This window comes from Typopeltis vanoorti, chromosome 8 (genome assembly GCF_054136105.1).
Source record: "Typopeltis vanoorti isolate ZY-2024b chromosome 8, IOZ_Tvanoo_1.0, whole genome shotgun sequence".
Lineage (NCBI taxonomy): Eukaryota > Metazoa > Arthropoda > Arachnida > Uropygi > Thelyphonidae > Typopeltis > Typopeltis vanoorti.
In genome coordinates, this window is record NC_143556.1 from 146,967,322 (window position 1) to 146,993,978 (window position 26,657).

General features: G+C 35.5%; 1 protein-coding gene across 1 annotated transcript in view; it reads left to right on the forward strand.

The window, feature by feature from the left end:
* Nucleotides 1-26,657, forward strand: part of LOC150104414 (2-oxoglutarate dehydrogenase complex component E1-like) — a 596,096-nt gene that overhangs the window by 126,947 nt on the left and 442,492 nt on the right. Inside the window, exon 7 of the mRNA XM_090396361.1 lies at nt 12,753-12,840. Within this exon, the coding sequence (XP_090252487.1) occupies nt 12,753-12,840 (88 nt within the window). The remainder of the gene's footprint in view (nt 1-12,752; nt 12,841-26,657) is intronic.

Genomic DNA, 26,657 nt, shown 5'->3' on the forward strand with positions numbered 1-26,657 from the left:
TTCGATCTGTCCTCATATCCCACATCCCAAAGACCAGTTGCAACATTAGTCTTTTGGCCCTTTCCAACATATCTTCATCACAAAAAACCAGGGGGCCAAATCTGTGCACTATAATCCATATGAGGCCTGATCAAGAGACCTCATATGGATTATGGCCAGTGGTGAGCTATAAAGGGCTCGCCTGAGCCCTTTGTTAAATTTTTCTCAAATTTGCAAGCTCCTTGTTCTTCTTGTTTACTTTTTTATTTTTTCAAAAAAAAAAAAAAAAAACATAATTTTTTGAAATATATTTTATTAAATAAAATATTATAGTTACCACCATTTTACAAATAAGAATTCACTTTTGGTAATCACATATCAATAAATAGGACTATAAAATAATGCCCCTTGATTGGTACTGTTGATTATCACTTGAAGTATAAAAACAAAAGAGTAATATAACGTACTTCCATATTATTGTGTTTGGATAATATTTATTTATTCTTTATAGATTGTTTGTCATAAAACTTCTATCACAAACAAAAGAAATCAATTTTGTTTGTTTATAAAAAATGCGGACTATTGCATATGTGTGATTATAAAAGATTTTATTCTTATTATATTTTGATAGTTAAATAATGTTTTTCTTATGTGAGATAAATTAACACAGATGATTGTGTGCAATTATTTAATGTTTAGATCATGAAATATTTGTTTAAAAATGATAACCTTTACAGGTTGATTGTCCCCTCATACTTTTTGATTGGCATTTATACACAAGCTGTATTAATAAGCGTTTTTGTGTGCAATATGGCTTTTTTTTTTTTTTTTTTTGCTCGACAATGCGAGCCCTTTGTTAAAATTTTCACAGCTCACCACTGATAATGGCCTACCTCAAACAGGTAGGCCAAGGCTTATGCTAATCCCTGGAACATTCTTTCAAGACTACATGATGATATGTCATCAAGCCCTATTACTTTATTGACATCTAGCTTATTTAACTCCTTATATACCTCTTGCTCACTTACTATTAAGTCTTCTCTCATTTCATTTCTCTACACTTCAGCTTCTGATTTCACACTGAGGATGAAATGATAACAGCTCACTGAACACTCTATATCCTCTGCAGCCATCACCAATCTCCCACTTTCCATTAAGAGAATCTTACTATAACTATTCTTTCTTTTATCATCATCATCATCATCATCATCAAATTCCTGCTTTGTACCCTCAAGGGGTGTACAGGATATGACAGTACTATATGAAAAAATTACATCATTACTAACTTCCTATCTACAATTTTCCTCCAAATCAGTCTGTTACTTGTCAAGACTCCAACATTATCAGATCTTATATTTCTATCGTCTAAGGCACTTTGTACCGTATCAATCTACCTATATCTTGGTCTTCCTCTGGGTCGTTTTCCTGCCAACCTGGCAGAGAACACATGTTTTGCTAATCTTTCCTCTCCCATTCTATTTAAGTGACCATACCACCTGAGATTAGCTCTGCTAATGCATTCCTGGATGCTGACAATGTTCAAGTTCTTTCCTAATATCCTCATTTTTAATATGATATTGCCATTGATGCCATCTGTTCACGCCTCTAATCTTTCTCAGGACTCTCATATCTGCGGTCTCTAGTCTTTGGTCAAGTGTTTTACTTCTGACCCAGCTCTCAGATCCATAAGTTAAAACTGGTTTGAACACCATCTTGTAAACAGCTAATTTAGTGTTCCGACTAATTTCTCTCTTATTCCATATGAATTTATTCAATTGACTTCCCACCATACCAGCTTTGCTGATTCTGTTGTCTATTTCTATATTTAATTTACCATCTTCAGTAAAAATTGTGCCTAAGTAGCTGAAATGTTTTACTTGTTCCACAGGTTCTCCATTCACAACACAGTTGACATTTTCAATGATTCTGCCTATTTTCATTGTCTTTGTCTTTTTATTGCTGACCTTCATACCATATCTATTACAACAGCTATTCAATTTAGTCAGAGAATCTTGCAGACTTATAGCGGATTTATTTAGAAGTATAACATCATCCGCATAAAGCAAAGAGCTGACATTAACATCTCCAATTTTGATATCAGGTTTAATACCACTTTCCTTCATAATGTGATCCATATAGATAATGAATAACAGCGGGGATAATGTACATCCTTGTCTCACACCAGATTTAACATTAAACCATCTTCCTGTACTTCCTTCAATTCTAACTGCTGACTTACAACTCAAATAAAGACTAAGTATTGCTTGATATAATGCCCCATTGACACCATATAACTGCAGCATATTGAATAGCTTCTCTCTTGGCACCTTGTCATATGCCTTTTCCAAATCGACAAAACTTAAATATAGATCTTTGTTATATTCCCATGCTTTCTCGACTATTTGTCGTAAAGTGAAGATCTGATCCTGACAGCCTCTATTTGGCCTGAATCCAGCTTGTTCTTCACCAAGCTTTTCTTCCACAATTCTTCTCAACCGTTTCTCAAGTATACTGGCATAGATCTTGCCAGGAACACTCAGTAGGGAAATACCTCTGTAATTCTCACATTCAGTTTTATTTCCCTTTTTATATATGGGTACTATGAGAGCTCTACTCCAATCATCGGGAATTCGTCCCTCTGTCCAGGCTTTCTGAACTAAGCAGTGCAGCCACTGTAAGACTTTTATACCACCATACTTCAGCATTTCTGGTCGAATATCATCTACTCCTGCTGCCTTTCCACATTTCAAGCCTTTGATGGCTTTTTCTACTTCAAGTATGGATATGTACTCCTGACTGCATGCCTGGTCAGTGTTTTTTATCACTGTGCTGTCATCACTGCTTGTTTCATTTAGCAGTTTTTCAAAGTAATTACTCCATACTTCAAGGATATCTTTTTCTCCTGTTTTCATGTCACCTTTATCATCTCTAACTCCTTTTACAGCACTCTTTCCTCCATTCCTAAGCTTCTTCAACAGCCTCCAGAATATTTTGCCACCTTCTTGATATTTATTTTCTATATTCTTGCCAAAGTCCTCCCATGACTTTTGTTTAGCTAGTTTTACACACTGTTTAGCTTTCTTACATTTGTCTCTGTATTCTGTAAGAGTAAAAGCTGACTTATTTGCCAGGAACTTTTGATATGCTTTCTTCTTTTCCTTCACTGCCTCTTTAACTTCCTGTGTCCACCAGGGAGTTCTGATTTTTTTATCCTTGCACACAACCTCACCACATGCCGCTCTGGCAGAATCAATCAATGTTTTCTTCAGAGTTTGCCACTGAATCTCCAAGGTTTGATTCCTGTTCTCAAACTCTTTCATTTTCTTTTCAATAATCTTTCTGTATTTTAGTCTACAGTTCACATCTGAGAGCTGCTCAACTTTTATTCGCTTTAAAACTTTCTTACATGTTATTCTTTTCAATATGAAATTCAATTTTATCCTGCTCAAGACTAAATAGTGATCACTTCCAATTTCAAATCCTCTATACACTCTGGTGTCCTGCACCAGGGAGAAAACATCACTATCAACAATAACATAGTCAATGAGACTTTTCTTATTCCTAGCCTCTTCTCTCCATGTGAATTTGTGCACATTTTTATGTTGGAACATGGTGTTAGTAATAACCAGTCCATGTCCTGAGCAGAAATCCAACAGATATTTGCCATTATTATTAGCTTTGCTCTTTTCTCCAAATTTTCCCAAAATATTTTTGCATGTCTCACAATCATTTCCTACTCTGCTATTTAAATCCCCAACAAGGACCAACTTTTCCTTTTTCATTGTGTCAGTTGCTTTTTCTAGAGCATCAAAAAATTCATCCACTTCTACCTTAGTAGAGCCTTCTGTGGGACCATAGGCACAAATAAGTCTCATTGTCCAGTTCCCCATTCTCATATTTGCCCACATTACTCTACTTGAGACTGACTGCCATTCAAGAAGATTAGCCTCGTATTTTGTGTTGAATACTATGGCTACTCCTTCTTTTCCTTGATTGTCATTGCCTGAATATAACATTTTGTATTTATTGCTTAGAAAGATCTTACCAGTTTTGGTCTTTTTTGTTTCAGTCACCCCTATTATGTCGATCTGGTACTTATCTAATTCCTCAGCTAGCTCCATTTCTTTGCCATTCAGGCTTCTTACGTTGATAGTACCGATCTTTAACTCTGGTGATGTAGAGTTGGGGTTTGTTCTTTCTTTTATTTGCCATATATTGAAAAAATTCATGAGGGTTTTTCTTAGCCTGATATGCTAATTAAATTTACATCCTAAAACTCTCGATCTTCATGTGACTTTGTTTACATACTGCCTGAGATAGTTATCTCTCAAGAACTCAAGAAATTCATTTTCCTTATTCCCAATTGCTATCTCTTCATTCCAATCTATACTGCCATAATTAAAATCACTCATAAAAATCACCTGTTCCTTGTTCTGAAGGGGCGACTGCAATCCCACCCCACTTCAGAGCAGAATACTCAAAATCTATCACCATTCCATATATCTGAACAGAGATTAATTATAATCTATCACCATTCCATATATCCAGGGCATATCCAAATAACTGACAAAAATCCTAAGGAAATAAACCTTACAGCCACTTACAGACCACATAAGAAATTGGCATCTCTTATCTGTTCCACCAAAGTCCAGCCACATCTCTTAGACTTGGCAGGAGCATACCAGGTTCCTTGCATTTGCAATTCCTACTACAAACAAACTGGCAGGACAGCAGTATCAGAATATTTGAACACCATCATCATCATCAAATTCCTGCCATGTACCCCCAAGGAGTGTACAGGATATGATAGTACTACATGAAAAAATTATATCATTACTAACTTCCTATCTACAATTTTCCTCCAAATCAGTCTGTTACTTGTCAAGACTCCAACATTATCAGATCTTATATTTCTATCGTCTAAGGCACTTTGTACCTTATCAATCCACCTATATCTTGGTCTTCCTCTGGGTCGTTTTCCTGCCAACCTGGCAGAGAACACATGTTTTGCTAATCTTTCCTTGCCCATTCTGTTTAGGTGACCATACCACCTGAGATTAGCTCTGCTAACACATTCCTGGATGCTGACAATATCAAGTTCTTTCCTAATATCCTCGTTTTTAATATGATATTGCCACTGATGCCATCTGTTCACGCCTATAATCTTTCTCAGGACTCTCATATCTGCAGTCTCTAGTCTTTGGTCAAGTGTTTTACTTCTGACTCAGATCCATAAGTTAAAACTGGTTTGAACACTCTCTTGTATACAGCTAATTTAGTGTTCCGACTAATTTCTCTCTTATTCCATATGAATTTATTCAACTGACTTCCCACCATACCAGCTTTGCTGATTCTGTTGTCTATTTCCATATTTAATTTACCATCTTCAATAAAAATCGTGCCTAAGTAGCTAAAATGTTTTACTTGTTCCACAGGTTCTCCATTCACAACACAGTTGACATTTTTAATGATTCTGACTATTTTCATTGTCTTTGTCTTTTTATTGCTGACCTTCATACCATATCTATTACAACAGCTATTCAATTTAGTCAGAGAATCTTGCAGACTTGTAGCGGATTTATTTAGAAGTATAACATCATCCGCATAAAGCAAAGAGCTGATATTAACATCTCCAATTTTGATATCATGTTTAATACCACTTTCCTTCATAATGTGATCCATATAGATAATGAATAACAGCGGGGATAATGTACATCCTTGTCTCACACCAGATTTAACATTAAACCATCTTCCTGTACTTCCTTCAATTCTAACTGCTGACTTACAACTCAAATAAAGACTAAGTATTGCTTGATATAATGCCCCATTGACACCATATAACTGCAGCGTATTGAATAGCTTCTCTCTTGGTACCTTATCATATGCCTTTTCCAAATCGACAAAACTTAAATACAGATCTTTCTTATATTCCCATGCTTTCTCGACTATTTGTCGTAAAGTGAAGATCTGATCCTGACAGCCTCTGTTTGGCCTGAATCTAGCTTGTTCTTCACCAAGCTTTTCTTCCACAATTCTTCTCAACCGTTTCTCAAGTATACTTGCATAGATTTTGCCAGGAACAATCAGTAGGGAAATACCTCTGTAATTCTCACATTCAATTTTATTTCTCTTTTTATATATGGGTACTATGAGAGCTTTACTCCAATCATCGGGAATTCGTCTCTCTGTCCAGGCTTTCTGAACTATGCAGTGCAGCCACTGTAAGACTCTTATACCACCATAATTCAACATTTCTGGTCGAATATCATCTACTCCAGCTGCCTTTCCACATTTCAAGCCTTTGATGGCTTTTTCTACTTCAAGTATGGATATGTATTCCTGACTGCATGCCTGGTCAGTGTTTTTTACCACTGTGCTGTCATCACTGCTTGTTTCATTTAGCAGTTTTACAAAGTAATTACTCCATACTTCAAGGATATCTTTTTCTCCCATTTTCATGTCACCTTTATCATCTCTAACTCCTTTTACAGCACTCTTTCCTCCATTCTTAAGCTTCTTCAACAACCTCCAGAATATTTTGCCACCTTCTTGATATTTATTTTCTATATTCTTGCCAAAGTCCTCCCATGACTTTTGTTTAGCTAGTTTTACACAGTGTTTAGCATTCTTGCATTTGTCTCTATATTCTCTAAGAGCACAAGCTGACTTATTTGCCAGGAACTTTTGATATGCTTTCTTCTTTTCCTTCACTGCCTCTTTAACTTCCTGTGTCCACCAGGGAGTTCTGATTTTTCTATCCTTGCACACAACCTCACCACATGCCTCTCTGGCTGAATCAATCAGTGTTTTCTTGAAGGCTTGCCACTGAAACTCCAAGGTTTGATTCCTGTTCTCAGACTCTTTCATTTTTTCTTCAATAATCTTTGTGTATTTTAGTCTACAGTTCACATCTGAGAGCTGCTGAACTTTTATTCGCTTTAAAACTTTCTTACATGTTATTCTTTTCAATATGAAATTCAATTTTATGCTGCTCAAGACTAAATAGTGATCACTTCCAATTTCAAATCCTCTATACACTCTGTTGTCCTGAACCAGGGAGAAAACATCACTATCAACAATAACATAGTCAATGAGAATTTTCTTATTCCTAGCCTCTTCTCTCCATGTGAATTTGTGCACATTTTTATGTTGGAACATGGTGTTAGTAATAACCAGTCCATGTCCTGAGCAGAAATCCAACAGATATTTGTCATTATTATTAGCTCTGCTCATTTCTCCAAATTTTCCCAAAATATTTTTGTATGTCTCACAATCATTTCCTACTCTGCTATTTAGATCTCCGACAAGGATCAACTTTTCAATTTTCATTGTGTCAGTTGCTTTTTCTAAAGCATCAAAAAATTCCTCCACTTCTACCTTAGTAGAACCTTCTGTGGGACCATAGGCACAAATAAGTCTCATTGTCCAGTTCCCCATTCTCATATTTGCCCACATTACTCTACTTGAGACTGCCTACCATTCAAGAAGATTAGCCTCGTATTTTGTGTTGAATACTACGGCTACGCCTTCTTTTCCTTGATTGTCATTGCCTGAATATAACATTTTGTATTTATTGCTCAGAAAGATCTCACCAGTTTTGGTCGTTTTTGTTTCAGTCACCCCTATTATGTCGATCTGGTACTTATCTAATTCCTCAGCTAGCTCCATTTCTTTGCCATTCCGGCTTCTTACGGTGATAGTACCGATCTTTAACTCTGGTGATGTTGAGTTGGGGTTTGTTTTCAGATTTGTTCCAGTAGCTGACTTTTCGCTGTTCGCCCTGGTTCCCTGGCGAAAACAACGGGGGCCTTATTTAACTGGGCAACGCTCCAGCGGCATGAAATTTTGTCATGTTGTACCATCATTTTTTTTATTTTGGTTTAACCAATAAGAATACAATTTGGTCGGCTAAATCCCAAATTGCCAGTCCATCCTTGTTCGTTCAGTATCCAAGTAGATACCCAACAGGGTGCACCATGAGAAGGTGAGGATTGGACATTAGGTCAGAAGCCCTGGTCGGGTCTCCGCATTCCTTTAAAGGCTATGTGGAGGTCTCCTCTCAGCTTTGACCCTTAAGCACCCCCATATTTGAACACAAGGACTACATTTGGTTCCATCAATACAGCCACTCGGGACTTACTGACATGCATTGGACACCCACCACAGGATACGCTGGAAGAAGGCCATTTTATTACACTGCAGCAAATATAAACATGAAAGACTATTCTTCGAATTTGCCTCAGCCCTGAAAACTTTCCAAACCTCAATAGATTAAGGGCCTTGACTGCCACAACTTTGGGAAGCATATATTCTAAGATCATCAGCCCAATGGCCAAGACTACCCAATTTAGCCCACTAGGGGACAGTGTTTAGGGCTCTAGGCCCGACTTCTGTTTCCTTTCTTCAGCCTCGTTTGCCGAGTATTAGTGCCTCCATGCACATAGTTTTTTTTTGTGATCCTGATAACGGTAATGTAATGTTGCCAAATTATAGGAAAGTATTATATAATTAATATTTTTTAGTACATGCTATTATTTCCAATTTTATTCAGGTGAAAACTTTGTTTACTTACACTTGAATCAAGTATTAAACTAAATTTATTATAGTCTAGCCAAGTGGTAAAAAAACTTCCAACATCTTTCTCTAATCCAGAGTAATTTAACTACACTACCGGCCAGGACGTATATATACGTCCAAGTTACAATGGATGCGAAGTGCATATTAAAATTGTATTACCATTGATATTACATTGAAATATATGATGGATACAAAGCATATGAGGATGCATATTTGATCCATAATGGCTGGTAAGGTGGTTAATAATAAGTTGAGACACCTTTTGGCAACTCGTATATGGAAATATGACTTCTCCATTACTTCCATCTTAGTATCACCACCTCTGGGTCTGGTTCCCACTGACGAGACCTCAATAAAGGTCGAAACTGGTCTGGGTAGTGGCCCTTCCCTTAATGTTATAGCATTATACATGTCTGCAAGGAGATGTGCTTTGCATTATGGGAGATACTAAGACAAGTGATGAGAGCTTAGTCCACCCCGCGAGTTGCCTCAGTCCTGAAGATACTTTAGGTGCAAACTTTGTTTGCTTATACTTGGATAAAGGATTAAACTAAATTTATTATTGTATATACAGGGTAGCCCATAAGTCATGGAACATCCAGTAGAAAGGGCCTATCTTTGTGAATCAACTGCATTAGTTTTTTAACATCACCAGATTTCTTTTATTTGTTATGAAAAACCACATTACATAAATGTCTTCTATTTTTGGCTTCACAAAGATGGGCCCTTCTATAGAATATTCCATACTTATAGGCCACCCTATGTATGCATTCCTGAGAATGATCTTGATGTTAAGATCAAAATGTCAAATTTTATTTTAATTTGAATTAAAGTATTTTCTTAAGATTGGTAGTGTGTGTCTATAATTATTCATAACGGGCACTATGATCACTTACTGCTTTAATTCCTTTGCACACTCTTTTGTCCTAACCCATGAGATGAGATGATATTGCTAGTAACAGTCAGTGAAAAAAATTTTTTTTCTCTTATTTCTTTTTTCTCTCCATGTGAATTTGTGCACATGTTTATGTTTCAACATAAACATGTGCACACACACATAGACTAGTGTGTGCACATAAACATGTGCACACACTAGTCTATGTCCTGAACAGAATCCAGCAGTTACTTATCATTATTATTAGTTTTTCTCTAAATTTCCCCAAAACACTTATGTATGTCTGGTATTCATTTCCTATTTTATTCTGTTAAGATCTCCAATTAGGACCAAATTTTTATTTTTGTGTGTGTATATGCATGCGTGTGTCAGCTGCCTTCTCTAATCAATCAAAAGAGTAATTCCTCCATTTCTTCCTTGCTACGAGAGTATCTGACAAGTTCTCCTCCTTGACCATAGATGGCAACACTATCGGCTAGATTTTTTTTTCTAAGTTGGTACATCTGTCATAAGCATCCATGTGAAATTGCAAGACATTCTATCAAGTTTGTTTTATACAACTGTCTGAAGCAAAAGTGTTGTCTGTATCCCTTGAAATGGATAAAATTTATCATGAAGTTATAAAATTCTTTGTAAAAGATGGTTTAACACCAAAAGAAATTCATTTGAAGTTCATAAAAGTTTATGGGCGCTCTTCTCCTTCATTTTCAACAATTAAGAAATGGGCTGCCAAGCTTAAACGTGGCGGTACCAGCCTTGAAGATGATTTACGTGAAGGATATCCAAAAAGTGTAACAACACCAGAAATCATTGATCAAGTGCACGATATGGTATTGGATGACCGGCGAGTCAAAGTGTGTGAAATTGCTGAGACTATAGGCATTTCAAAAGAACGTGTAGGATATATTTTGGATGAAGAATTGCAAATGAAAAAGCTTTGCGCAAGATGGGTTCCACACTTGCTCACAGCAGATCATAAATGCACTTGCATGAAAATCTCTGAATAGTGCTTGGAGCGTTTTAACAAGAATAAAACTGATTTCGTGTGTCGATTTATTACTATGGATGAGAGTTGGATTTACCATTACACACCAAAATCCAAACAGCAGTCAAAACAGTGGACAGAAGCCAGTTGTTCAGTGCCAAAGAAGACAAATACGTGCTTATAATAAACAAAGAAGACAAAGTCGGTTCTATTCAGCAGGAAAGGTCATGGCATCAGTGTTTGGGGATGCTTAAAGGCATTTTGTTTATTAATTATCTTGAAAAGGGTGAAACAATAACCGGGGAATATTATTCTGATCTTTTAACCGGTCTAGACGTAAAAATTTATGACAAAAGACCTGGTTTGCAGAAGAAAAAAATCGTCTTTCATCAGGACAATTCGCCTGCCCACAAAGGTGTATTGAAAATGGGAAAATTAAGGATCTGCATTATGAATTATTGGAACATCTACCCTGTTTCCCAGATTTGGCTCCCTCTGACTTCTATCTCTTCCAAAACTAAAACTCCTCCTTGCTGGTCAGCATTTTCTTTGAATCAAGAGATGATTGCAGCTGTAGAGAGGTATTTTGCAGATCTTACTGAGAACTACTACAGGGATGGGATAATGGTGCTGGAGCATGGCTGGAATAAATGTATTAGTCTTAAGAGAGATTATGTTGAAAACTAAAAATAATTTTGAAATTTAAATTCGTTTTTTCATTGTTAGGCCGAGAACTTTTCAGACCACCCTTGTACGTCATTCTCTGAAATCAAACCAGGTCTCGCCAGTGCCACTAATTTTTGGCAGTTGAGCTGACCAATACTAAAAACTCCTCTTCTTTATTTCCGATAATTGGGTCATTTGTGTACGTGCATTTCATCGCCTTGGGCCTAAAGTTACCCTTACATAATATCATGACCAGCCCATTCAGATTCAAAACCTGGGAAACTGCACCCAGTTCTTCATAATCATTCCTGCACTCATAGTTATCTATCCCAGGGGTGGCTAGACACATGCTTGTTTGCTTCTCTTCTCCTATATCTGTAGTTTCTCTGGTTTTGAACTTCCAACCTCTCACTGAACAACACTTTCTCCAAGCACCTAGCCTGAAAACCATTTAAGTGTATTCCATTAGGCATATACAGGTCGTTCTGTCCATCAAATTCACTCAACACATCTACAAACTGCACACAATCTTCTGATTGACTCATTGACAATCATAGCCCTTCTCAGTTCTCTCCATTCATGCTGAAGCATCACAGTCAAAATCTTTTCTTTCTTAATCTTTATTTTTGCTTCTTTTAATAACTTTTTTTTCATATCTTCTCATATTGCATATTTTTCACCCTTCAAATCATTTGTGCCTGCTAAAACAATTAATTTGTCTCTTTTTAATTCTGCACACTTGCTTTGCTAATGTCCTTTATCTCTGCACCTGGAAAACATGCTTTTGTCACTTTTTCATTAAGTATGCCTCTTATCATTGAATCCCCATAGAATACTATTTCTTTGCTCCCAGTTTGTTGCACTTTTATGCTTTTCCCATTCACACTTTCTTTCATTCTCCATCCATTTGTACAACAACCTTTGCTACGAGTTGCCCGGTGTTGTACTACCTTACCTCAGTTCTGAAGATATTTTCAGGCGCAAACTTTAATAAATTTAGTTTAATCCTTTATCCAAGTGTGAGCAAACAAAGTTTGCACCTGAAAATATCTTCAGGACTGGGGTAAGGTAGTACAACACCGGGCAACTCATAGCAAAGGTGGACCAAGCTAACATCACTCCTATCTCAGTATCTCCCATAGTGCAAAACACATCTCCTTGCAAATATGTATAATGTTATGCATTAAGGGAAGGGCCATTATTCAGACTAATTTTGACCTTTATTGAGGTCTCTTCAGTGGGAGCCAGGCCCAGAAGTGGAGATACCAGGCAGAAGCAATGGCGAGGTCATCTTTACCTATAGGAGTTGCCAAAAGGTTGCCACCTTTATATTAAATTACTCTGGATTTAGAGAAAGATGTTGACAGTAATTTTTCACTTCGTTAGACTATAATAAATTTAGTTTAATCCTTTATCCAAGTGTGAGCAAACAAAGTTTGCTCACACTTGGATAAAGGATTAAACTAAATTACCCCTCACACAATAGGAACATTGTTATACTGTGGAAATTTCAGGAGTCACTTGACATACAGTGAAGGTCTTAAACATTCGTATATACTTAAGCAATCAAATTAATTACCATAAATTTCTTTGTTCATTGTTAAAAATCTTTGCTGTCTTTCTTGATTATTATTATTATTTTTTTTTAAGTGGTCGCTTGAATGTTTTAGCTAATGTTTGTCGTAAACCACTGGAACAAATATTTACACAGTTCAGTGGATTGGAACCAGCAGATGAGGTAATGTTTCATATGTATTTTATAGGTATTCAATTCATATTGCTTAACTGTTCAGATTTTATTACTTATTGACATATCTCTAAAATTTTGTTGATATAGCATTCTTTCTGCAAAACGTTTAGGAAATTAAGGACATGGGATAATTATCATATTTTAATATATTAAAATAATATTTCCATAATATGTATGTATATGTATATATACATATATGCATACATGTATAATATAATATGTTATGTGATATGATAATATATAATATATTATGTGTAATATATTATATGATATGTGTAATATACAGGGTGGTTCAAAATTCCACATACAAACTTTGAGGAGAGGTAGAGAACATTAAAATCAATCATATTCACATAGGAAAGCATGACTGGAAACACCACCGAAAATGATAGGTGGTGCTGTTCACCAGTGCTCCAGATGAGCAATTGGGGCTTCCTCATTCAGGCTTTTGATATCGTACAAAGAACATGCATCATTTTACGAACGCTTTGATGACGGACATGCATCTCATTTACGAGTTAGCTGACGGTAATAGAGATGCTGTACGAATGTATCGTGAAATGTACCCAAACAGACGGGTACATTTGGTGATATATCGCCTCACCAAATGTTTGCGCATTTGCATCAGAATTTGTGCGACTATGGATCATTCAGGGATCGCAGGCATGATAGTGGGCAGCCACGATTGACGTGAAATCCTGCCATAGAAGAGGAGGTGTTGCATGCGATGGGCAATAATCCAGAGACAAGCACACGTGCCGTTGCCTCTGCTATAGGAGTATCTCGATCCAGTATATTGCACGTTTTGTACTCCGAGTCCTTACATCCATTTCATCTGCAACGGGTCTAGTTATTGATGGCCAGAGATTATCCTCGACATGTGGAATTCGTACAGTGGTTTTTGCAGAAAATTTCCGTAGACTGGATTGTCCAACTTGTGTTTTGTTCACGGATGAGGTTTCATTTACTCGCGAAGGGTTCTTCAATCATCACAGTGCTCATATGTGGACCCATGGGAACCCCACACGCTGTGCAATCACATGCTGCACAACAATGTTTTGCCATTAATGTATGGGCAGGTATCGTCGCTGACTATTTAGTCGGCTCATACCTGTTACCACCCCTACTGGACTCCCAGAAGTATCGGACCTTTCTGGAAGAAGTTCTGCTGGATTTACTGAACAATGTTCCAATGACTGTGCATCGGCATATTTGTTTCCAACACGATGGGGCTCCAGCCCATTTTGGAATTTCTGTGTGTCAGTATTTGGACAGGTCCTTTGGGGCTCGATGAATTAGACGTGGTGGACCCGTTGCATGGCCCACATGCTCACCTGATTTATCAAGCATTGATTTCTTTCTGTGGGGGACCCGTAAAGCCATGGTATATGAAATGCCTGTTGCCTCTGATGTAGACCTCATGGCAAGAATTGCCATTGCCGCTGCTAATATCCGAGAAACTCCAGGTATTTTCAAAAATGTACGGCAATCAATGTGTCGTCGATGTCAGGCATGCATCACTGTTAATGGTCGTAACTTTGAGCATCTGATGTGAAACCATATTATGTATCCAACTACTATTGAACTTTTCAGTTATGCCTAATAGTTTTTTATACTACTTGCTGCCTTGTGTTATTTCTGTATTTTTGTGTCCCTGTTAGTACCTTCCGGTGGCGTTTCCGGTCATGTGAATATGGTTGATTTTGAATGTTCTCTACCTCCCCTCAAAGTTTGTATGTGGAATTTTGAACCACCCTGTATATGTATACATGTATTCAATTTTTGATATACAAAAAAAAAAGTGCAGATTTTCTTCAGCCACATGGTTAACTTACTTGCTTTCCAACAAGCAGGTTATGGGGTGAATTCTGCTATGAGCACATATGTTTGATTGTCTTTAGGTGGGAGATGAATTTTGTCACCTGTGGTGAGAGACTACCTCCTGCTTATTGGAGACCTGAAGTGGCTTAAAAAATTCCCATGTTTTTTTTTCGATAGCAAGCTTTAACAGATATGTAAAATAAATAAATAAATAAATAAAATTATAAAATTCCTTACCCTGTCTATAGTACTGAGATTACCATAGGTTTGCAATATTTTGTTGGTAATTACTAAATAAAGAGCCAAAAAGCTTCACTTCAGCACTGCAAAAATTATAAAAATCAAGTGGATATTAAATTCAGCATTATTTCAAAGCCAAATACAGAAATTTTAAAAGTTTCTTATGAAAATTGACCAGAGAGCTTATGGGAATACACTTGCCATCACAAGGAGTTGCCCTAGCTGAACCTTTAGAGATACAATCGCTATGAAACCTTCCATATATTTGCCTCCTATTGGTTCATTTTAATAAGGTTTCACTGGCCTGACAGCTGTTTCAAACTGGCTGGTTATCATCAGAGACTGGTGTTTAAGTAAAGGGCCTCTCTAAAATTAGGCGATCCCTGGACTACTACCTAGGAGTGACTGAAAGATCATCCAACTCAGCATTGGTTCCACTAGTGACAGGACTCGCCCTACCACTGAGCAGAACCACTCATATTCCAGGGAAAAGCATCCACCGACAAAGCCCCACACAGGCCACACTGTTAAACACTCTTCCCGGAGACAAATCCACTTTAAATCTAAGCCCCCCCCTCCCCCTCTCACCAGGAGTGAAATTCTAGAAGAAACCTTAAGAGAGCAAAAACTCCCAGTTCTAAGGAACTTGAAACATCAGAGAGGTGTATTTTTCGTAAGTGAACTCTCGGTCAGTGCATAAAAGTATTTACTAAATAAAGAGTCAAAGGCTTCACTTCAGCTGCGAAAATTATAAAAATCAAGTGGATATTAAATCCAACATTATTTCAAAGCTAAATACAGAAACTATAAAAGTTTCGTATGAAAATTGACCAGAGTGCTTACAGGAATACATTTGACACCATGTTACTAGTTGCCCTAGGTGAATCTTATAGGAGACATGATCGCTATGAAAGCGTCAGTATATTCGCCTCCTATTAGTTCATTTTAATAAGGTTTCACTGGCCTGACAGCTGTTTCAAATTGGTAGGTTTTCATCAGAGATCAGGCAGAAACCTTAAGAGAGCAAAAACTCTGAGTTTGCTTATGAAAAATACACCTCTCTGATGTTTCAAGTTCCTTAATGCTGAGAATGTTTGCTCTCTTAAGAGAGCAAAAACTTTCAGCATTAAGGAACTTATTGCTGAAATAATAAGTTCCTGGTGAAGGAACTTGTTATTTCAGCTCCCAGTGAGGGGAGCGTCTTAGATTTTGGGGAGTTTGTCTTCAGAGAGCATTTTGACTCTCTGGGGAATGTGTTTTCCGGCATGGCTCCTGAGGGGGCTTGTCGGTGGATTCTTCTCCCTCTTCCTGGAATATGAGTGGTTCTGCCCAGTGGCAGGGTGAGTCTCTCACTGAGTTGGACGATCTTTTAGTCATTTGTAGGGAGTGGTCTGGGGGATCGCCTAGTTTTAGAAATGCCCTTTACTTAACACCAGTCTCTGACGATAACCAACCAGTTTGAAACAGCTGTCAGGCCAGTCTTATTAAAATGAACCAATAGGAGGCAAATATACAGATGCTTTCATAGCGATCATGTCTCCTGTAAGGTTCAGGTAGGGCAACTCCTCGTAACATGGTGGCAAGTGTATTCCCGTAAGCTCGCTGGTCGATTTTCATACAAAACTTTTATAGTTTCTGTATTCGCTTTGAAATAATGCTGGATTTAATATCCACTTAATTTTTATAATTTTGTTGATAATATTAGCATCTATCAATAATACTATTTTTTTTTTTTTAAAAAAAAATTTGTGCCTTTTGCTTATTTACTAGAGGGGGGGGGGTACATAGATATTTGCTTGCCATTATGCAAGCAATATCACTGATCTGTCATTGCAGACAATCTACAGGATTTTTGTCCTAGGAATATAGTTATGTTTTTCGACATAGTAGATGGAGAATATGCAACTTGTGTGAACTTTGGGAGGGTTTAAAAGTCAAAAATTCTCTCACAACTACATCAAGCTGGTTTTATCTGACCTTTGAAGTCTTGTTGCTTTGTACTTTCAGACATCATAATACAAGTCATTTCAGATGCTCTGGATGCTCAGATGCTCACACACACACACTCTGCTTGGAAAGAATTTAGTGGACATCCCAATAGGCAAGGTGCATCATGCCATGTAATAAGTTATGCATTTGTAGCCTGTATAAATTGGAAGGATATGATGCTCTCAAGTCAATGCAACTGTGTCTAAGAGAAATGACTGCAGCTCTGAGAAGGGAACTGAAGAAGTTTGAAAGAAGGCATTGTGATAGGATGCCATGTTGGAGACCTCTGTTCGGCAAATTATTAGCAAATCGAGCCATTCCACGTCAACAATCAGTGATACCATACTGAGATGGAATCACAGGGAGTCAATGGCAAGTGCTACCTGCATTGGATGATTCACCACACTCACTGAGTGTGATATTGCTACAAAGAATAATATGTAAAATCTGCCATCAGTCAGCTGATACATTGAATATAGAGTTCCAGGCATCGATTGGAAAAATTAAATCTGAATCTGCACAGGAACATGCAGAACCGAGGTGCACAACATGGGTTTCCATGGCAGGACTGCAATATGCGAGCCCCACATTATCTGAACTAATATGCAATGTTGTCTTCAGTTCAAAGATCATGTATACAGAGGGATGTGGAAACTTCAAAAGTTGTTATGGAACGACGATTTGCACTACATCCTCTTCTAAGAAAATGGATGTGTGTGTGTATGTGCGCGAGTGCCTGCATCTGGTGAACGTGTCTTACCAGAGTGCATAACCCTAACTATGAAATTCGGAGGTGGCAATGTGATGACATGGTCTTGATTTTCCTGATTTTGCCTTGACCTGTGTGTATGGTGCCATGAACATTGAACTCTGAGAGGTATCTTAACATCCTGGACAAAGCAGTGTTTCCTACTTTGTTGTGTTTTCAGAACTGACAATTGTCTCTTTCAGCAAGACAATGCACTTTGTCATAAGGCTGCTGCTGCAACTGTGTGGTTTGTGGACATGAGCATCACCACACTTGACTGGTCTCGACAGAACCTGATTTCACTCCTATTAAACATCTCTGCGAACTGGAGTATCGGGTGAGGTCAATGCACATCTTCCCTTACAAAAGTCCAGGACCCATTATATGCCTACAGGAAGAATGGTCAAAAATTCCCGTTGATCACCATTGTACTCTTCTGGAATACATACCTGATAGGATTGCTGCAGTCATTGGCAAAAGGAGGTCCTGCATCGTATTAAGGTGGGTGCTGTGGCTGTTTGTTCCTACAACTATCTTGTCCATTGATTTCTTTCCCAGCAGAGTATATAGGTGGGTAGCAAAGCCACATGAATAGCTCGCTTGGTAGATTTAAAAAGGATAAAGGCTTGTCCAGATTGAGTGCAGAGGGGGTGACTTTGGTTAAACATTGCTATAGGTATCTTAACTTAAAGGTTAGAATGATGAAGAGGTTTGAGAGCTTAGGAGACCGTTTAAATAATTCAGAAAATTGACCAACCATTACAACAATTGTTGTAACGGTTGGTGAGTAACTTTAACAAACCAGATAGATTGTAGTGTAGCTTGTTCTCTGTATATAGTGCATATGCTCCAGAAGATGACCTTGATATAAAGGTCGAAACGTAGAGTGTAGAGTTTAGTTATATTAAACTAAAGTTTTACTCAAACACGGTAGTTGTCTCCATAATTTTCAAAAATGTACTCGGATCATCGTGCAAGCCTAAAAGAAAGAATAATTCAGAAAACATTTTGATAGAGGATTTTTTAGTAGGGAAATGGATAGGACTGGGACTTTCTCAATATGGGTGCATCCATCATATTGCTGTTTAAGTAAACATTTAATTAAAATAATTAGCATTCCTACTCTCCTTCCTTTATTAGTCTGTTTCTATCATTACCCACATACCTGTATGAATGATTTTCAATCACCCAATATTGGATGATTTGAATGACGTTTTTGCTCAGCTGAAGGATTAAGACTTATGCCTTTATTCATGCCTTCACCACTTCTACTCCAATGTGAGGTATTCTTCCTATGATCTACTCAAACATTTTACTCATGGTATACTGTATAAGCAACCAGAAGATATAGTACTGTCTATTAATAGGAAAATTAAGATTGATATCCTAGGGTTAAGTGGTATGTCAAATGGTATCTGGCTTACCTATTACACCAGCTCTCTGCAGTATAACTTTAGCAGAACTAGCCCAGGAAGTTTTCTTAGTTGGTAAATTTATCAGAAGTTAAAATTAGTATTTTCTTCTGCCCAACTTAAAAAGTGAAGGAATTTTAATCTATCAAATGATTCTTGCATTAGGATGACCTTTAGCACCACCTTTGCTGCAAGTTAGTTTAAGATTGGACTCTCTCCCTGTGCCATTCAAAAAAAAAATGTTGAGGAATTCTTGTATTTGGAAGTTATTTATCAAAACACTTAATAGTAGTGAGAATACTCTCATGCAGAGTTTATTTTAAACACTGGCACATTTCACTCTCATTTATTTACATCGTCATACAATAAATTGGAAATATAAGTACAAAAATATAGTAAGACTCTCACCAAAATTTGTTTTTCAAAAACTCTTAACAACTGAAAACATAGATGTTAATGTGATTGAACAACTGTATGCTGCAGTACACAAACATCTGTGGGAAAAGAACATAATGCTGGTATTTTCACCACACGGAGCAGTTAGTACTAGGTTATTTATCGAGGCACCCAACTAGTTTCATGAAATTCCAGTTTCACGTTGTTATACTTTTATTTATAGTATAGTTCTTTATTTTATTCTGTGTCGTTTTTTCACACCCTTTACTTATATTAATTTTTTTCACCTATCGATTGCACCATTTAGTTAATGAGTGTGAGTTTATGAGATTCTAATACTATAATAAATGTGTTATTCCCCCTTACATCTAACCATTATCTTTGTCATTCATACCATAAATTAACAGTACTTTAAACTATAACCCTTTGTTGGTTAGATAATTCCATGTTCAGAATTTTTTTTGGGGGATTAGTGTATTGACATTCGGTATCACTATGTTGCTGCACAAATTAATGAAGCTCATTAAAATTTCACAATATTTAATTTAACTATAAACATATGTATACAAGACAGTGTTTAAACCAATTTTAACTTATGGTTCTGAGAGCTGGGTCAGAAGTAAAACACTTGACCAAAGACTAGAGACCGCAGATATGAGAGTCCTGAGAAAGATTAGAGGCGTGAACAGATGGCATCAATGGCAATATCATATTAAAAACGAGGATATTAGGAAAGAACTTGATATCGTTAGCATCCAGGAATGCATTAGCAGAGCTAATCTAAGGTGGTATGGTCACTTAAACAAAATGGACGAGGAAAAATTAGCAAAACAAGTGTTCTCTGCAAGGTTGGCAGGAAAACGACCCAGAGGAAGACCAAGATACAGGTGGATTGATACTGTACAAAGTGCCTTAGACGATAGAAATATAAGATCTCTGATAATGTTGGAGTCTTGACAGGTAACAGACTGATTTAGAGGAAAATTGTAGATAGGAAGTTGATGTAAATTTTTCATGTACTACTATCACATCCTGTACACCCCTTGAGAGCACATGGTAGGAATTTAATGATGATGACATATGTATGCGAAGTAATTAATCATTAAAACTTTGTATAGCCAATCTTATATATAACATTAAAGAACTTAATAATTTCTTTTCATATCCTATTCATTGTTTAGAATTAAACGCAATTTAATTCTACCAATTAAATCTATCATTTGACTCAACATACATAAGTTCATTTAACACTTTTATAGCTTTCTTTAACATAAAGTCTTTTGACTTTTAACATAGACAAGTAAAGGTGTCTTAAACAATACAAAATTATTGCTACTAAATAAACAATGGAAACATTACTTGAATAGTCCACATGCAATTCTAACTTCCTTTCAACATTCACGATGAACTCAGAATTCTTCCAGAATATAATATCACTTCAATATACATTTGCTGCACAGTTCCTTCTCATTTGAACAACAATGTTCTTTGTTTTGTTTTTACTGCCATTTCTCTTTACTTTGACCCAACTTCTATTGACAAACTCCTCTTTATGGCAACAAAAATGACGTTGGATGACAACAAATTCCTTTTCTGCTGACAAATATCTTCCCTGTTGACGAACACACCTTCCTGTCGTCTTTCTTCTTACCATCAAATAATACTTGATGTCTTCCGTTGCGATGAGCTGTTTCGAAATGCCTTACATTTTGACGTTCCTCATGAGATGACCTCTATTGGATGCTCTACATTGTGACGACACCATGTCTTCAAAAGCAACAGCTTTTATACACCAAATCTTATACCTTATGTGCATGCTTGTTTCCTAAGATTCGAAGCACGAACTCACATGTTATGCTGACATCACATCTCTTACATCACAAATTTGAATAACACATAATTTGCATTATGAATACAGTTTACATATCTGAAGCGTATTTCTCACAGGTAATACATTTTTTCACAAACAAGACTTGTAAAAGTGAACCTGTTATATAAAACATCCATGAAATTTTACATTATCATCATATTTTCTGATATATACCCACAAGGAGTGTTCAGGTTACTATGACATCACCACATGATTAAATTTACATTATTACTAATGTCCTATCAAAAATTTTCCTAAAAATCAATCTATTACTTGTGAGCACTCCAATATTGTCATATCTAACATTTTGTGCTTCTGACTGAATTAATCCACCTAGACCTTGGTCTTTCTCTGGGTCTCTTTCCTGCCATCTTGGTATCAAACACCTGTTTTGCTAACTTTTCTTCACCCATTCTATTTAAGTACCCATACCACCTTAGATTAGTTCTGCTGATACATTCTTGAATGCTAATAATGGCAACTTCCTTTCTAATGTCTTCATTTTTAATATGATTCTGCCATTGATGAAATCGGTTCACTCTTTCTTAATTTCCTAATTAAGACTTTCCACTTTCCTAATTATTCTCAGAACCCTCATATCTGTGGTCTCTAGTCTTTGATCAAGTGCTTTATTTCTAACCCAGCTCTCAGATCCATAATAACTAAAGGCTGGTTTAAACACTGTTTTGTTTACTGCTAGTTTAGTGTTTTGGCTAATTTCCCTCTTATTCTTCCATATATTTATTCAGCTGGCTACTCACCATACCAGCTTTGCTTATTCTGTTGTCTATTTCCAGATTTAACTTGCCATCTTTGCTATTTAAAAAAAAAAAAAAAAAAAAAAAATCCTTCAGTATCTAATAAGTGGGTTCTAAAATGTTTAGTTTTAGTATGTATGACTATAATTTTTTTATTAATAAAATATAATAAACACATATTTAACTGTCAATGAGAAATGGCGCATTTTTTTTATTCAGTAAACTAAATGCTGTATTTTTGTAAAATATTGTTGCCATAATACGGCTGAACAAGTGCCCTTATTAACACTCAGGAGCTCGCAGCGGTAATTTTGCAGCGTACGACGCAGTATATCTGAGAGATGCATTCATTACTAGTATGTGCTAAAATGCAAAAAATATAAAGAAAAAACACTGCAAATATAATACATGATGGTACAAATTAAGTGAATATTGAATCCAACATTATTTCATAGCCGAATATAGAAACTAAAAGAGTTTCATGCCAAATATATGGAAACTAAAAGTTTCGGCGGATGCAAGCATAAGTAGTGCCTTATGGGCGACTCGTAGTAAAGGTTGAGCAAGCCCCAGACCACTTTCCTTAGTATTTTCCATAAATGTAAAGCACATCTTCTAGAGCAGTTCTTCCCAAACTTATAGATTAAAAGTAAAAGGGCAGAAAACTTAGAGTTTGTTACAATTATACTGGAGGCAGGAAAAATTTAAAAAAAAATTAAATTTATATATACATATTTATAAAGATAATTATATTTTGTTCTAATTATATAAGCTCCAAATAATTAATTTTATTTTGATAATTCCTGTGACCAGTACCGTCGACAGGGTGTAGTATAGAGGCAGAGTTATTAAGTCGACAGGGTGTAGTATAGAGGCTGAGTGTTAAGCAGAACCTCATGGCTCTGCTTAACACTCGGGTGCTCACATCTGATCTCACAGATAAATGCTAATTGTTCACATGAATATTCTTTAACCTATCTATTGTATAGGTTGAAGGTCATGAGTAGCTGTGTGTGTGGGTATACGAGTGCTATTTTGCACTTTTGTTGCTGTCAGTTTGGTTTAACACGTTTTATGCAAAGATTTGTGATATTTGATCCTGCGGAGGTCCCAGCAGATCTGACAGATACTTGCTAATTGACATAGATATTTTATTGTTTAGGTTGAAGGTCATGACTAGCTGCACTTGAGTATGTTACGAATGATATTCCGCACTTTTTTTTTTTTTTTTTTAGCTATCAGTTTGGTTGAACACATTTTTTTTGTAAAGGTTTGTGATATTTGATAGTAAATTGTATCTGAGAGATACCGCAAGCTCCGATATCAGTATAGCTCATAAATATAAATGGTCAGATTATTCATATGCTGAACAACAACAATGTAAAAATATGGCGAAGAATATTTATTAGAAATCTCGTAATGCAGTTAAGTGTCAGAACAAATAAAAAGGCGTTCAGAAATCTCTACGGATGTGAATAGGCCTTTACACCTGAAACTTCATCAATTTCAGACACAATTTGAAGGAAATTCTAATGACAACATAGATACGGCTCCCTCAACAAACAGAAAAAGATGTTTTATGTCCTATGCATCCAAAACGAGTCTCTTATCAAAATATTTTTGCAATTGTAAAAAGTATTATGCTTTCAGCATAGCAATATTGTTTGCGATGACTTATGACAGTTTTGTAAATCCAACTATTGAAGATTCGGATTAATTAATGTTAAATGTATTTGTTTAATTTTATTTTCTTTCATTATCAATGTTTGCATTATTTTATAACAAAAATTTTTATTCTTTATATTTCTTTGTTTCAGTCATTTCTAGATTGTAACTGAAAATAAATAAACCATCATGTATTACTCAAATAGAGAGCCAAAGGCTTATTTATCATACATGTCCTCTCGGTCCCCTTGGGGGCCACAAGTTTTGTTGAGTGATCTGTGAAATAATGAAAACAAATTTAAATGTTTTAAGACTAAGTACTTCTTTTTTTTTTTAATCTTAAAAGAAACACATTTTTATGTTGTTATTATTTGTTTTTTAATGGGAAAAATCACACATTTGTGTTCGTTCACAAATTTTGCTTCCTGCATATTTCAGCGCTTAATGAATATTAGTAAATATATGCTTATTCATATAAGTTTCATTTCAAAGGTATTGATAAGAAACACAAAAAAAGTTTACAAACACAAAATCTTGAATATAAATACAATAAATATTATAATAATATATGTCTGTATTACGATTTTTTTTTTCGATGGGGGGCCTTTACATTGGGAAGCACTGCTCTAGAAGATGTACTTGACATTTATGGGAAGTACTAAGGAAAGTGGTCTGGGGCTTGCTCAACTTTTACTACGAGTTGCCCATAAGGCACTACTTATGCTTGCATCTGCCGAAACGTTTAGTTTCTATATTCAGCTATGAAATAATGTTGGATTCAATATTCACTTAATTTGTAGCATCATGTATTATATTTGCAGTTAATAAGGGCACTCGTTCAGCCGTATTAGCAACAGTATTTTACAAAAATACAGCATTTAGTTTACTAAATAAAAAAAAAGGCACTATTTCTCATTGACAGTTAAATATGTGCTTATTATATTTTATTAATAAAAAAATTATAGTCATACATACTAAAACTAAACATTTTAGAACCCACTTATTAGATACTGAAGGAAACAACCCATAAAGTATCATACGATATGAATCTCAAACTTTTATAGTCTATATATATATATATATATATTACATTATATTATGCATGAATTCTCCTCGCTCCCTGCAGTAAACAATATGCCCTCCACAACAGCAACTATATTGCTGAAACACGAAAAACAATTACTTTTATTATGTCACTGAATAAGGTTCACAGACATCTGAAGACTGTGTAATATATTTCTCAACAAATAGTGCAATTACAGTCAACTGGGAATATAAACACTAACTAATTAATTACATCTCCCCTCCAAAAGAAATTGCTATATAGACCCAAGCAAAACCACATGTTGCCGATGCAACATAAGGTTTTGCTTGACACTACCCTGACATGAACGTGTTAAAACTAAGAAATATATAGTGAATATATTTCAGATATTATGGAAATCGGTTTAAGAGAATTAGCATTTCTATTCAATTGTTTCTTTTCGTTTGGGTCGCACGATCTTTTGTTAATACCGCACCAATTATATGCACTTCTTAATAGCTGCTTTCTCTCTATTGGCCTACAATCGCACACATCTTTCACTTCTCATTAGTAATTTGTCGAGGATTGTTCATTATGTATCTCAAGTCTTAAATTACTGGTAATTTTTGCTTGATATAATGGGAAAGAAGATGTCTCTATTTGGGTAGATAATTTTGATGTTGCCACAAGGAACTGCTCTCAAGGACAGAAGAAGTGATGGAGAATAGAAGCTTCTTGGTAAGTCATACCCATTTTCAGTTTTTTTTTTTCTGAAAACTAGTTTTCGAAAATCCCCACATATATCTTGCACCAAGATTTTTTAGCTTTAATTTCGGGAAAAAAGTGCGAGTTATATTCGAGTAAATACGGTAATTTTTTTAGCTTTCAAATTCTTAAGTATGGATCATTTGTTAAATACTGGATTTATAAAACGCACAAAAGAGAGCAATATAGCAGATATAGAAATAAGCAATTTCACTCCTCTCATTGAAGATAAATTATTTATATTAAGTAAAAATGTATAGTATCTTTATAAATTTTGTTCTATTAAAAATAAATCTTTTTTTTTTGTTTAAATGTACATCTAAATTCAAATAAAACAGACATTTACAATGAAATATGTTTTTATTTATTATTATTATTATTTTGATAAGGTACTTGGTAATAATGAAAATTATAGAAGGGGTACACAGTTATCTGAAGTTTCAGAAACACTGATCTATCCAAATATTTAGACTGAAACAGGTGTATATTACGCTGTTCGTTTTCTTAAATTCTGCTTCAAATTTGGATAGACGAAACAGCATGATATGATACATTTTTTTACATTTTTTATTTACATTTTTTTCAGCGTCATTTCAATTTTGAATGTGAAACATATTGAGTGTATTGTATATTCTGTGTTTAAGTGACTTTGGACAATTTTTGACTTTGTTTTTAATTGTGTACTTATTTTTGATAGACAAATAAAATTTTAAAGATAATAGTTTATAAATTATAAACATATTAATCAGAGGTGCATTTTGCTAAAATGCCAAAATCGCTCAACATACTTTACATCTTACATTGCCCTCAATAATTATAGTTAACCTTTAATTTTCAAATTATTGTATAAATTAATTATTTATATTAAAAATCTGTAGAAGGAAACTGTTTTAAATCGATTTTTTAAAATAAGATTTAATTGTTTTAAAACTCTTAAAAATAATAAATTAACTCAAAATTAATAATTAATAGAAATAGAATAATTTATCAATAGGAAATTTATTGTCATTTAGATCAGTAATTTGAAAAAGTTATTGGGAGCTACTTTTCTCAAAAGGAAAAGAGAAAAGGAAGAGCAAGTAAAGAAAGCAACAAGTGATATAAGGAGATTTGGAAT